This window comes from Echiichthys vipera (assembly GCF_963691815.1).
Source record: "Echiichthys vipera genome assembly, chromosome: 5".
Classification (NCBI taxonomy): domain Eukaryota; kingdom Metazoa; phylum Chordata; class Actinopteri; order Perciformes; family Trachinidae; genus Echiichthys; species Echiichthys vipera.
This window is the reverse complement of record NC_139830.1, coordinates 27,340,818-27,354,880: the sequence shown is the minus strand read 5'-3', so window position 1 is coordinate 27,354,880 and position 14,063 is coordinate 27,340,818. Positions and strand designations below refer to the sequence as shown.

The 14,063-nt window shown below is 41.1% G+C and overlaps 1 protein-coding gene across 1 annotated transcript; it reads right to left on the bottom strand.

Moving 5' to 3' along the window:
- Positions 1-2,588: 2,588 nt before the first annotated feature.
- Positions 2,589-13,325, bottom strand: pld3 (phospholipase D family member 3). Its single transcript, XM_083913712.1, has 12 exons — positions 13,189-13,325; positions 11,156-11,246; positions 10,210-10,260; positions 9,931-10,088; positions 9,638-9,818; positions 9,438-9,555; positions 8,501-8,628; positions 6,770-6,967; positions 6,272-6,411; positions 4,527-4,692; positions 3,984-4,083; positions 2,589-3,833 (listed from the first exon to the last, which is right to left on the bottom strand). Exons 2-12 carry the CDS (start codon positions 11,180-11,182, stop codon positions 3,646-3,648), a joined length of 1,455 nt encoding a protein of 484 aa, XP_083769838.1. The 5' UTR covers positions 11,183-11,246; positions 13,189-13,325; the 3' UTR covers positions 2,589-3,645.
- Between the last annotated feature and the right edge of the window lie 738 nt (positions 13,326-14,063).

Here is a 14,063-nt window from a genome sequence, read left to right as displayed (position 1 = left end):
GAACGCAGTTCTTTGGAGCAAGATCTATTAAATGCTGCCAGGTTCAGTCAGTCTCAACCTGCCACTCCCAACCCACTCACACACACGTACACGCACACTTTGTAAGTTGTGGGATGAAAGGGGGCTGGATGGTTAACAGTGAGACAGAAATAACCTCTAGGGTTGGGCTCTGCTGCGTTCCACGACCCCTGATGACACTGAATAGTTTACATACTGGGATGTTGGAGATACCTCAGAGGACGTGTGTGTGTGTGTGTGTATGTGTGTGTGTGTGTGTGTGTGTGTGTGTGTGTCCAGGTTTGGCTATATTTGTGAGGAACAGCACTTGGCAGCCCACTGTTCTAGTTAGTTTTGGACATTGCACAAATGACAAAATGCTGAAAACTGGGAAGTTTAGTCAGACACACCCATAAACAGTCGGATCCAGTAGACCACAGCTGAACTACTTTTTTTTTTACACGATATTTTGCTGAAACACTCTGGTCTGGAATGTGATTCAGTTAAAAATGTAATAAATTACAGGCAGCACACACATCATTTTGTAAAGTACACGAGCATGTACAGAGATTAAAATTGAATTCCATTGTAATGAGACGTGAGATCTCCCAGGCTTTTCCAATTACTTTTCTTTTAACTTTTGATTGAACTAAGTTCAAAATTTTAGCCTGATTCATCTGGACTCTCAAATCCATTTGAATCATTGAAGCTCCTGAGCAACAGTGAAGTGAGAGAATAGCAGAGCACCAGAGACCGCAGGTTTAAACCTGCACCAATACTGCACACAAGTGTTTGACATCTGCTACTGCAACATGACACATGCCAAATAACTTCCAACTGGAGATGACAGAAGAAGGTTGAAAAATAAAGATAGGAACATTTTACATTACAATCTGTTTCACTGTAAACAGTGGTGGTTGGTGAAGGTTTTTCTCTTTCCATTGGTTGTATTTTATGACATTTGGAACTAAAAATGTAACAGAATCAAAGTTTTGCAGGGCTTGTAACTGATATTTGTATAGCTGATTTAAAATGCAAACATTGTTTTAAAGAGTGATTTTCTATTTGATTAAATGAATTAAGACAAAGGTGCACAAAGAAACCAATGTATAGCACAATGGGAAGCATTAAACACAACTCGATAAATGACATATAATCACTTGTTACCATCAGTTTAAAGGTAGAAGTAATTTAACTTGACACAATAATGGATTATTCCTTATGTTAGCAGGTAGTTGGTAATGTAAATAAGAGCTGCAGAGAGTTGGTGAATCTGAAATCCCATGGTATGAATGTGTGAATGAACTGAGCACAGAGAGGAGGCTGGAGTCACACATTCGTATACAGAGAGTTGCAGCATGTGAGTGAACATGATGTACCTTAAACAGCAGCGGGGCGCGGAGGACATCAGCGGGCTGTAATCAGGGCGGAGGCGCTGATCTGCGGACAGAGATGGTCGACAGCACAAACGGATCTTCTCACAGGACCAGCAGCACGACTGTAGTCTTTCACACTGACCTACAAGTGAAGGGAAACTTTGGTTTGAACTATGCAACACTTGCATACGTTAGATACACCCACTCTTTCCGATCCATATGCTGTATGTCTAATAATAGCCTATTGCATGTGTTAGAGGTCAACTGTGCGTTAAGCGCCCTATATGGTGCAGTAGGACTCGTTGGTGGGTTAACCCACAATAAATCAACTTGATAGGGAGTTGGAGACGCCACATGCTTTAAACCAGATCTTAATAGAAAAAGAAACAACATTTGAATATATTTGATTTGGTCCCATCTCCTCACACCGTCATTCCTCTGGAATAACCGCCCTAGTTTGGATCTCTGCCTGGAAACTTTGCAGCCTCACCCTCAGAAAGTCACAGCTTTACGCACCAAAACGCCAGCAGCATCTCCGCGCACGGAGGCAGGGCAACAAACCTTTCTCATCCATGATTCCAGGCTTGGTTAAACTTTTTTTCTTTTTTATCAAAATCATCTTCAGTATAACAGCGAACAGCCTCAGTGATACACAGGGCTGTGTGCCGCCATGTCCGCCCTGCTGACCGGTCCCGGCTCAGTAACGCTCCTCCTCCGCGCTGCCGCTGTGCGCAGATGGAGGATTATATGAATGTATGGAGACAGAAAGGCCCAGCAGGTCTACTGGAGTGGCGAACAACATCACAGCAGGCGGCCAGAGGACAGTCCAGCTGCCCCGGTTACTGTCAGGACATCAATGATGGTTGCAGTGTAACGGTGTCAAAGTGTTTGTTGCCTTTCAGTGCGCTGTCACACATTCGTCAAATATGTAGTTTTCCAAGATCAGAATGTTAAGAACTCTGTTTATCAATTGAGCAAAGTACTGAGGAATGTGTCCCTGTTTCAGCGACCTGAAGCACTTTGTTACTTTGCTTTGAAAAGTGCTATATAAATAAACACCGTTTAACAAGTTGTAAATTTGCTATCAAATCAATCAGTTGTGTAATATAAAGAATTCGCACTGCCCATATAAATAAATGATTACATAATTAGATATATGTGTAGTCCTATCATGAGAGCACGTGAAGAACTTTAAAGACACTGGAAGAAGGTTGATTCATTTATTGAAAGTCATGAGCAAGTAGCTCATAAAGACATGTACACAATACAGCTTTTTTTCCACAAGCACGCTTCTTTGGACAGTTGCCATAACAACCACCTCTTCACTAATTGGTAGTTTCAATCACTCCACACAGTGGAAATGAAATTAGTTCATCTTCATTTACTGCTGCTGCAAACTTTAATCGACTGCAAGCACCGCTGACTTTAGTATTCATGAATTCATTTAAAAACACAGATCTGGAGACTGAGTGGAATTTAAAGAGCCTGAATCTTATTTACAGGCTGGGCACACGGGCTTCAACATGAATTAGATTCCAGCAAAAATAAAATGATCAATTAAGCAAAGACTCAAAACTTTTCTCCCTGAGATGAACTGAGGTAAAAAAAAAACAACCTAAACCAAACTCCCACTGAGGCTGATGTAGAAAGTCAATGCATTGTAATTGATCTTTTTTATAAAAGTGATCTGTGTAAGTTAGCTGAAAACAGACTGGGGTGCTTTCAGACTGAAAAGCTGAAAGCGCCCCCTTCTGCTACTGCCACTACATGATCGAAACCACATGAACAAATTAATTCAACTTATCAAGTCTGTTGGAGGTTGTTAAAAGAAACAGCTCCCTGTTGATCATTTGTCAATGCTGTCAACATTCTGCAGTACGTTCATGTAGTTTGAATCCTGTGCCAGGTTACGTAGAAACAGCAAAAAGAAGCAAAGTAGTTCTCGAACAACCCTTGACTGGCAGTACTGGGAAGTTTGCTGGTGTGAGGGCACATTAACTGGCACTAAAGCTGTTATAAGCCAGGTTTAGTGGAAGTCAACCATCTTCCTCTGGACCTCAACAAACGAGGAAACTCTGCTCTGCTGAGAAGTTGTCTGATTGTTTCAGGTCTAAGAGTTTCCATGCTCACTGTGTGAACAATATTTTCAGCAGGCTACTGCAAAATGCATGAAAGTTTAAATAATAAAATATATGTGCAACTATAGCACTGCAGTATGTACTGAACAGAAGTGTCCACACTGATGTGGTATTTGTAATATTGGCTGTTGAATCTAACACAAGTCTTTAAGGTTTGAGTGCTGGGTGAGCGGAGTGCTGTAGTCGGAGTTCCAGTCCCTCTCGAACACAGCCGTCAGCTGTGATTGGACGGTGGGCTCTGAGGACTGTGATGTGGTCTGGTTAACAACTAATGCTGAGCCAGCTGTGCTCACAAAGTAGTCACCTGACCAGTTAGATGTACCTGAAGGCAGAAGAACAGATGATATTGTAGTCCAGTTATCACTTTATTCTTGATTTACAATCAGATGTGATTATTTTTCATAATAAATGAGCAATGCAGCGTGTGTGTGTGTGTGTGTGTGTGTGTGTGTGTGTGTGTGTGCAGCCTTACCGATGTAGGCAATCTTGTCAGTCACCATGTACTTGTTGTGGTTGACTCTGGCAAACGGAATCTCCTTCTGCTTCGGGCTGGCAGGCACCACAAACAGCCTCTGGATGACAAAGAGGGCATCAGGTTATTGTTTTGACTACAGAATATGCATCATAATATGTTCAACATCCTTACTCAGTGGCAGAGGACACATGACCCCAGCCAGGTGGATTTTCTATTAGGGCTGCCCCCTCTTAGCTGATTAGTCCACTAATTGGTCCTTTAGCTCTTAGTCGACTAAGATTTCTGTAGTATATTAGTTGTTTTTAAAGCTTTTTTTCAAGAGAATTACTTAATTTTTAAGAAGTTTATGAACATATATCTGGTAAACACAACATTTAAAGTTGTGCTTTTGCATTATTTATTGCGGAAAAACTGATCTGTCGATTAAATCCCCTAATCGATTGTTTGACATTAGTCGACTAAGACTATTGTTTGACATTAGTCGACTAAGAGCCCTATTTCTAATTGTTTTTCATAAAGGAACAGAGAAGAGCTACTCACCACCTGGATGTCCAGTTTGCTCTTGGGGTCATAAACTGAGGCCAGAGACTTCAGGAAGGGAAACATGACTGGTTGGGTGCTGGCCCAGCAGCTGATCAGTAGACGCACTTTGACCCGCTTCTCGTACGCCACTCGCCTCAGTTGGGTGTCGATGTCTGCCCAGTACCTGTAGAGGACGCCACATGCAGAGGATTTATGCACAAGACACCACAATAACCGTAGAAATAAACTGTCCTGCAGTTCAGTTTGTTTATATTTTCATATACTCTTTGAAAAGTTCACTTGTTGAATACAGATTTAATACATTATAATGTAGTGAAATAATTTCCAATGATGACTTTTGCGTAAACGTTTCTACAAGTGTTTACTTATTTACACATGAATCATAAAAGCTGCATGACACAAAATGTAAACTTCTGAGTGTCAGTGAAATTATGCTTTTCTACATTAATAGGCTTTAGACTAGTACTTTAGGTTACCTTTGGGTTTAACCTTTAAGCAAGGGACAGTGGATATTCGATGGGAGATAAACGGTCAACAGTAGATGCTACATACACTATAAGTGTTCTACATCATTTAAAAGCTGGTGACCGGAAGGATGATTTGATCACAATCGTTTTAACCCACACTGCATGATATCACCATAAAGTGGGCATGTACTGTATCTAAATGTAAGACTCATGTGTGTATCCATAGAAAACATTTTCATTCAGATATATTGAGGTCAGAGGTCAACGGACCCCTTTGAAAATGGAAATGCAAAATTTTGCCTAACTTTGGTGCATTATTTAGCTCCCTTCCTGACGAGCAAGCATGACATGGTCAGAACCAATGGATTCTGTAGATTGTCTAGCTTGTCTAACTCTGGCTCTTAAATTGAGTCAGCTACATTCTCTGAAAGACAGTGTGAGAGCAGGCCGTCGAATGGTTAAGAGGTTAAAGGATGTTAACAAAAGCAAATAAAACACTGTTAACATGCTAACATGCTCACAGAGACAATGCTAACATGCTCATGCTATGCAGATATAATGTTAACCATGCTCACCATCTTAGTTTAGTGTGTAAGCATGCTAACATTTGCTAGTTCACACTAATGACAAATGAGGTTGATGTATATGTTATTAGTCTTCAGGTATTTGGTCATAAACCAAAGTACTCCTAATCACAAATGTCAACCTCATGGTGGCGCTAGAGGAAAAGCCGGGTGTCACCGGAGTCAACAGGATTCATCCATCAGGCACCGTGGATAGCTGCACCAAATCGAATGGCAAACCATTCAATAATTGTTGAGATATTTGGACCCAAAAGGGTGGACTGACTGACCAACCAAAAATTACCATCCATAGTAATAGAATAGAATAGAATAGAATAGAAATACTTTTTTGATCCCAAGCTGGGAAATTGCAGTGTAACAGCAGCATTACACAAAGACACATCAACAGAGTAATATAAAAATACAATATAAAAGATAAAATGTATAAATAAGCGGTCTTATTGTAGTGCAAATGCAAACATAAAATAATCTAAGGTGCAATGGACAGATTATGAGAAAAAACATGAAGTGCTTCCGATTACCTTGTTCTGAAAAGATTTCCTGTATCTGTCCCTTCGACAGCGGAGCTTTAAATATGACCTACATTGCCTTCAGCAGTACATAAGAGCTTCACTACTATAAAACTTAACTTGGACTGTTCTGAACGATCCTCCCTGTGGATATACATTCACAAGTCTCTCAACAGCTGTACCTTTTAGGGTGTGAAAACTCCATGGTGGGCAGGTAGTTCATGACAGCGATGTAGACGAAGCTCTCGGCATCCTCCATCACACTGAGGATGGACTGAAGGTCTGGTGTCCTGCCGGCTGCACAGAAGGACGGAGGGGAACTCTGAGAGGGATTCAAGAGATCTTGTAAATTATTCGTTGAGTTTAGCAACATTTTAAAAACCTGAAAGTCTCAACGGATGATAAACCAAGGAGGAGCACTGAAGGTAGAAGGAAAGCACTGGGCTGTGGGGTAACTTTGGTAGCAACCTTTGGTTCTAAAAGACTTTTGTTCATACACATCAAAGTTAAAATAAAAGATCTTGAGTGGTTAGACAAAACATTCTGCTAAGTGTAGATATGTTTCTATCTATTATATTAAGTAGGTAAGTGTATGAGGGTTAACAGAAAGGGTTCTTCCTTTTAATACAGTGAAATTAAAACAAAACTCTCTGATCGTTCCCTCCCTGCATGTATCTCACCGACAGGTAGACGTTGGACGGTGTGTTGTTGAGTGGCAGCTGGAGGGGCGAGTCCTTGTTGTACAGGGTGGAGAAGCTGGTGGGCCAAGGTGATGGGATTGACTGACTCTCCCCCAGGAACCAATAGGCTTCAAAGATCTTACCCAGGTCTTCAGCCAAGCAGCTGCAGTTGTACACCACTGCGCCAAGCTCCTTCACCTACAGACCAACAGCAGAGCATTCACTTACTCTCAATCACAGACTCTAATAATATAAAGGTGAAGAAAGAGAGTTGTCTGATTCTATTATTTCACTTTACTTGAAGATTTTGATGTTTAGTGTCATTTTATGCCTCCAATTACTATATCATAAGAGACATAAGGGAGACTTTATTGTCATCTATTTATATAGAGGAACAAAATTGGGTTTTCCTGGTTCTGGTGCAAAACACATCAATGAACAAATGAACATAAGGTGCAAACAAAAAAACACAAAACAGATGCAGAACAAGATACAAGACAAGGCACAGACATATAGTGCAACACTAACAGACATGTCAAAGCTGTCAGATCAACATTTAGCAGCCAGTTTATCAGACACCAGAGTTGCACGTCTGTGTGCGCCATAAAGGATTTTGCTTCAAACAAATGTGACAAATGAAAACTTAAGCTGTGTAGATGCATCGACTTGCCAGGGCAGTACTTCCATACTTTTCTAACTTATTTTTCATTTCATTTAACTGGAAATGAATGTGAAATTTATAGAAGTTTCATAAAGAAATGTCTCTTTTTTGTTTGTAGACACACAGAAACAGTTTTCTGGCTGCTGGTGCACTCTCCTAAAAACATGATGTTCATGGCAGCGAAAACTCAACTCAGCAATATTAATTCTATCTATGTGTTTAGGAAAGCCAAAATAGAGATGTGGTTTGAAAGTATTAAAGCAAATCTAAACTATTCTTTCAATTTTGCATGTGACTGAAAGTTTGAGCCAACACATGGACTTCCTCTTAAAAACAAAAGAAATATCACCCTGCTTGGATCAGGCTCCAAACAACTTTTCTTTCAGTTTATCAGGGATTCTTTATCAGAATTAATGAATTCTGAGTTTAAAATATTAAACAGAATTTCATTCCTTACTAATTTCCTCCAATGAATACTGTGTGAAACACTGATACTGTCCACATAGTCAGGTAAACCAAATAAGTAATTCTCACATGTAGGAGAAAAAAAAGAAAGTGTTTCTGACCTGTGAGTACGGAAGAGTATTAGGGCCAGGCATTTAAAAAGCGAGGGGGAAGATTTATTTTAATTATTTTACATTTCGAGAATAATGTCGAGAATTAAGATGAAATGTTGAGAATAAAGTTGAAATACTATTTTGAGAATAAAGTCTAAATGTTGAGAATAAAGTCTAAATACTATTTTGAGAATAAAGTCTAAATGTTGAGAATAAAGTCTAAATGTTGAGAATAAAGATGAAATCTTTAGAATTAAAATGAAATGTTGAGAATAAAATTGAAATACTATTTTGAGAATAAAGTCAAACTGTTGAGAATAAAGTTGAAATGTTTAGAATAAAGTCAAACAGTTGAGAATAAAGATGAAATGTTGAGAATAAAGTTGAAATGTTGAGAATAAAGATGAAATGTTGAGAATAAAGATGAAACGTTGAGAATATCGTCTTTATTCTTGAGATGTAAAATACATTTCAAAAAAATATTCTTCCGTATGTGAGAGAGTGTGTGTGTACCTGAGTGAGGGACCTCCAGTCCATGTTGGCACTGCCAATGTAAATGTGTTTCTTGTCCACAACCCAGAACTTTGTGTGGAGGACGCCTGAGGTGAGCTTTCTCATGTTAACTGTCCTGATATCAGCTCCTGAAAGACACACAAACACATTCATCACATATTCACTATCGACTGAGTAACACAAGGTATGATGGTTGGAAGAATTGTATTCACAAGCTCATAAGATTGTCTTTATTAGTGGTTGCTGTAGTGAGACCGGAGACACACTGACAGCAGTGAACAACTGTTGAATTAACAGTAAAATAATACACCTGAATAATGAGAACATTCAAAGGTCCACCTGAATAATGTTTTGCTACATACTACGGAGCCAAAACAAATACGTTTTAGTATGATTGTTTTAATGCTGAGGCGGCTGATACTCAGTATCTATCATGTAGTCATTTAAATCAGCATTTGGCAAGTCTGGCACATAGAGTTGATTCAGTCAAATTTTAAATTGTTGACAACTCTCACACCCCTCTCCCACTACCACTGAGCTCTTCAGCGCCTCCAATCGAGTGCTCGTCTGTGCACGTGCACCACATTCCTTTGAATGCGCCTGTGTCAATAAACAGCAAGGGGTACACACTACACGGAGGTAGGCTGGCTAACTTACTGATAGATAGCAACTGCTAACGTTATTTAGCGTATGCCTAGCTTGAGGCGTGTGCCTGTGATATTGTAACATGTGCGAGTGGGGAGGGGGGATCTTTTGCTTGTGCACAAAGTCAGCCCTGGACAATCGCCCCAATGAATGTAACAAAACAAAAACTAGAATATTGAATAACTGGCCAGCCTTAGTAAATAATGAACACTGCAGGTTCATGCTCAATATAAATCAACCCAGTGTGACTCATCGGTCTGACACTCACTGGTACAAAGAAAAAGACCGTCACCTGAGTCGTTGAGCAGTCGGAGGTCGCCTTGCGGTTGACTCCCCTGAGGTGTGTTCACTGCAATACGAACAGACAATGTCCCGGAAAGTTCAGCTAATTTCTTCAGAACGGTCTCACCCTGCGAACGCAAGAACACGAGTTTTAAATAGTTACAATTATAATGAGGAGCCTGTTGTGCGTCATCCACAGCTCCAGCTGACCTGATTGGCTGTCGGCTCATGAGTGCCAGTGTCTTTGTTAGTGAGCGTCCAATAGAAGGAGGCGATGTCGACACTGCTGCGAGCCTCGCCCATCAGGTTGAGCCAGGCCTGGAAGATGGAGGGATTAGTGGTGCTGGAGTTAAACGTCAGCCCTTCAGGGATGCTCTCCACCAGAACGATCCTGGCAGAGGGAAAGAGAGGGAAGGGCTTTAAAAAACAAAAACTCAATTGACAGCTGGTAAGAACATGAAAGCTGAATAAACGTGTTTGTGTGTGCGCAAGTGTTTGCCTACTTGCAGGGGTCTGAGCAGGGCTCGCCCAGGGGCAGACGGAGACTGCTGCTCGGGGTGGGATGGGAGGTGAAAACCCTCGGCGTCAGGAGGTTATAGAGGGCCATGGCAGCCAGCAGCACAGTGGCCACAGTGGCCAGAGCCATCAGACATCTGGAATACTGGAAGGGGAAATCATATATTTGAGATGTGACGATTGAGACGCATTCAGTCCCACTAAATGTGCTGAAGTTGTTTGGTGTTTAAGTACTCATAATTTGAGTGTGTGTTTCTGTAACGTACCAGCTGTGCTCTCCTGTTCGTTTCTTGTCCCCTCCTCTCCACACCCATCAGCTTCAGGAATCGGAAGAATACAAAACAATGGGCATACAATATTTTAAGGATTTCAACCTCAAACCTCCCAAAATTCGCAATATACAAGCTTGCAATTTCAACCTAAACACAAGCAGACAGCATCACTTTATGGTTGGTTATGTAACACAAACCTAAAACACTACTGTATAAACCGCTATTAAAGCAGATAAAGCAGGGAGAGACTTTCGATCTTCAACTGGGTTTTGGTGATTTGGTTGAACAGAACCTTTAACGGAGGCGGAAGAAGACTGGGTCATGTCTCCTCATAGGGGTTACACAGTCTGATGTCCACCACAGTTGAGTTTTACGGTGAGTAAAACCATCTCCTGTGTTTAGTGTGTGAACTCGTTTAGAATTTGTTAATACTTTAAACTCTGGTAATGCCAATGTTTTCTTTTCTTCAAAATTAGAGTTTGTATAAAATGAATATATATGAAATAGGGATGTGATTCACAGCTGACATGGGGCGAGCAGTCATCTTACAACTAACAATATGGGAACTCCACAGTTTTGATCTGAGTAAGAACAGCTTGCTCTCTACAGTACACGTACAGGTGAAGAAAGAGAGCGGAGATGTTACATTGTAGCAAACGTAAACATTTAAAGCAGTAGAAATGATTAGGGCTGCATCAATGAATCTGTATTTTTTGTAAATTACAGATTAATTCAACGTTTAGAGCACAAAAAGTCAAAATCAAGATGTCAGTCTCGAGTTTCAAAGTGTCAAAAGTAAGTTATATATAATTTCCTGGTGCTCAGAAAATAGCTTTGGTATTTTTAGTTGACAAATCATTTAAACAAATAATCAAACGCGGAAATCATTCAGAATCTATTTTCTATTTATCAACTCATTGATTTGAAAAAAGCAGCATACCTGGTTGTAAGCGATGTCCGTCTTCATTGTCAAAGACAGAATAACATCTGATTTGATAGATTCAGTTCAGGTCTGATGATGCTCCGCAGCTCTGAGACCAAACAAGAGGAACAGAACACTCAGTGTTACATCTCCTCTTCAGCATGTCGACGCTGAGGCTGAAATCTCACCACTGGTGTTTAATGACCAGGGTACAGTTGGGGACTGGATCCAGCTTTTAAGAAACCTATAAAGTGAATTTGACAATTAAATGATTTAGGAAAAGGGGGAATCTACTGAGTTTGTGCACATTGACCTTAAAGTAGCTACAAAGCTATGAAACAACACAGCAGTCCCAAACAATTGCTGTGTTGCTCCTCTACACACACTATAACTAACCTTTAGAAACGTGACAAAGAGAAGGGGCTAGATGTTTTCCACACCACAGAGAGAATAACCTGCACAGCTCATCTCTAGCACACAACCACACACACACAACACACACACACACACACACACACACACACACACACACACACACACACACACACACACACACACACACACACACACACACACACACACACACACACACACACACACACACACACACACACACACACACACACACACACACACACACACACACACACACACACACACACACACACACACACACACACCCCCCCCCACACCCACACCCACCCACACCTCCTGCTGCTGCTGCTGCTGCTGCTGCTGCTGCTGCTGCTGCTGCTGCTGACGAACCGGGGCTGCTGGGAACCACCAAAAACACCCCACATCAAAAAACGCTTACTGGGATTCTGAGGTCTCGTGATTCGTGAGGCTTGATTGCTTAAATGAGGGGAAGTATGGAAGACTGAACGCTGACAGTAGCAGTGTGACTCAGTAAATATCAGAAACATGTGACTCGTTGTGTCTGCGGGTACAGAAACATAATGGACTGATAAATCAAAGCATTCTGGTTTGGGAGGAGTTGGTAAGTTCTTTAGTCATGCGTAGAGTAAAAACACGCTTCCAACATTTTAAAACAACATTTGAAAGGGATTTCAAAGAAGGCAAAACAACTCCTTGCTTGCGTTGGACCAAAATATGAAAGCTGCTTTAGTTTGATGCTCTTGTGTTTGCTTTTTTTTTTTTTTAAAGGTCCCACAGGTAAAGAAAGAATAAATAAGAATGATTTTATTCTCATGGACACACAGACAAACCAGTAAACATTTGAGCAGTGTGACTAAAGAAAAGAGTTCGGAGTTATACTGAAACTGAGTCTGGAATAAGGAATAGAGACATTTTTAAATCTGTCATATTTCATATCTACAACTGAAACTACAGGGTTAGCACTTGCATCCCGGTGATGATAAGGAAGGTATTTTCGAGGACTTATGGCTTGAAAAACATCGATTTAATGAATAGAACTGGAAGCTGTAACCAATACCACTCGTGACACATCGTGAAGGAACCACATTAGACTCTTCTTGCAGATGATCTCGATGATGATGATGATACAGTGGTCTAAAAGCTGGAAATGTCTTTGGCAGAGTGTGCCAGATATTTAAGGGTCTGCCTAGTGCATGGAACTACCACCGGTGGGAAAGGAGAAAGAAGGACTGTTTATCTGTGCAAAGGGAACAAATCCCATTACAGAAAACAACAAGTAACACTGGAGTTCAGACTCCGGTTGTTGACGCGAGGTTGAGTCACAGAAGATTACTCTATTCTCGAGTTGCCCAAAGGAACAAGAAGAAAAACACACTTACAGATAACAGGGTTAGCTAAGGCTGGCCACACGGCTAAACACGGGAGTGTGGATACGTTAGTGGAGCCTAGCAAAGCTTTAAAGTTCTCAAACACACATTAGGTTAAGGACGCTATGTAATCCCCCTTCTGCCTGTCATGTCGCTACCACAGTCCCCATTAATAAACTGTTATCTCCAACTGTAACCGGTTTTTGGTTGACAAGACAAAGAGTCGCTGAAGGGGCAAAACGACAAAAACAACAAGTCACTTTCAGCCGCGCAAAAGTGTCAACCCACCTGCTAGCATGAGTCCAGGTTTGATTAAAATCCCGCATGTAAAAGCGTCGACGTCTGTTCTTTACACACAACGACGTTTAAGTTGTTGTTTCATTGTTTAAATATACGAAGAAGGAACAAAAAGCTCATCTCTGCGCCGTTAAAGTACCGTTTGGACACAGACGGGATCGCGAGTCATGCGACGACAGCCGGACAGCCAATCAGAGGGAGCAGTCGCCGTGACGTAGCACAGGCACGCTACAGTAGTGCAGTTCTCCATTTTATCCACAAGATGGCGGTGTCCATCCACGGAAGTCACATATCTATGCACTGAAGTGACACAAAGCAGGGGCACATTTAAGGGGCGTCATGCTGGGCAGGGTCTGACCTGACCTCTGACCTCACTACCCGGCTGAAAATCACCTGCAGTTCCTCCAAAAAGAACAGCTAAGAAGAGAGATTAATGCTGCGTTCCAGTGCCCTGGGAGGTCGGAACTTTTGGGCCTCCAACTCGGAAAAGTGCACCGAAATGCCGGTCGAAGTGGAACCTCCACCAAGATAAGTGCGAAAACAATGGCGGCGCCCGTGGAGACACAATTTGTGAGACATAAAACTTCAATGAAAAGGCTTGTTTTTCCCTGCATGTTGTATTAGATACTGCAATTTTAACACAACTTGTTTAGAATATTCTGGCGTGAAAATATGTCTTTATAATCTCTTAGCCTATATATATCATATAGGCTACATTATATAGGCTACATTAGTGTGCAGACTCTTATAATTTACTATCACAGTATATTTTTTCTACTCACATTAATGTTTCCTTTTGATGGAATAAAAATCTAAATCTCTTGTGTCACAGTAGTCCCGTGCTGCAGAATTGAAGGCTCTTTGTA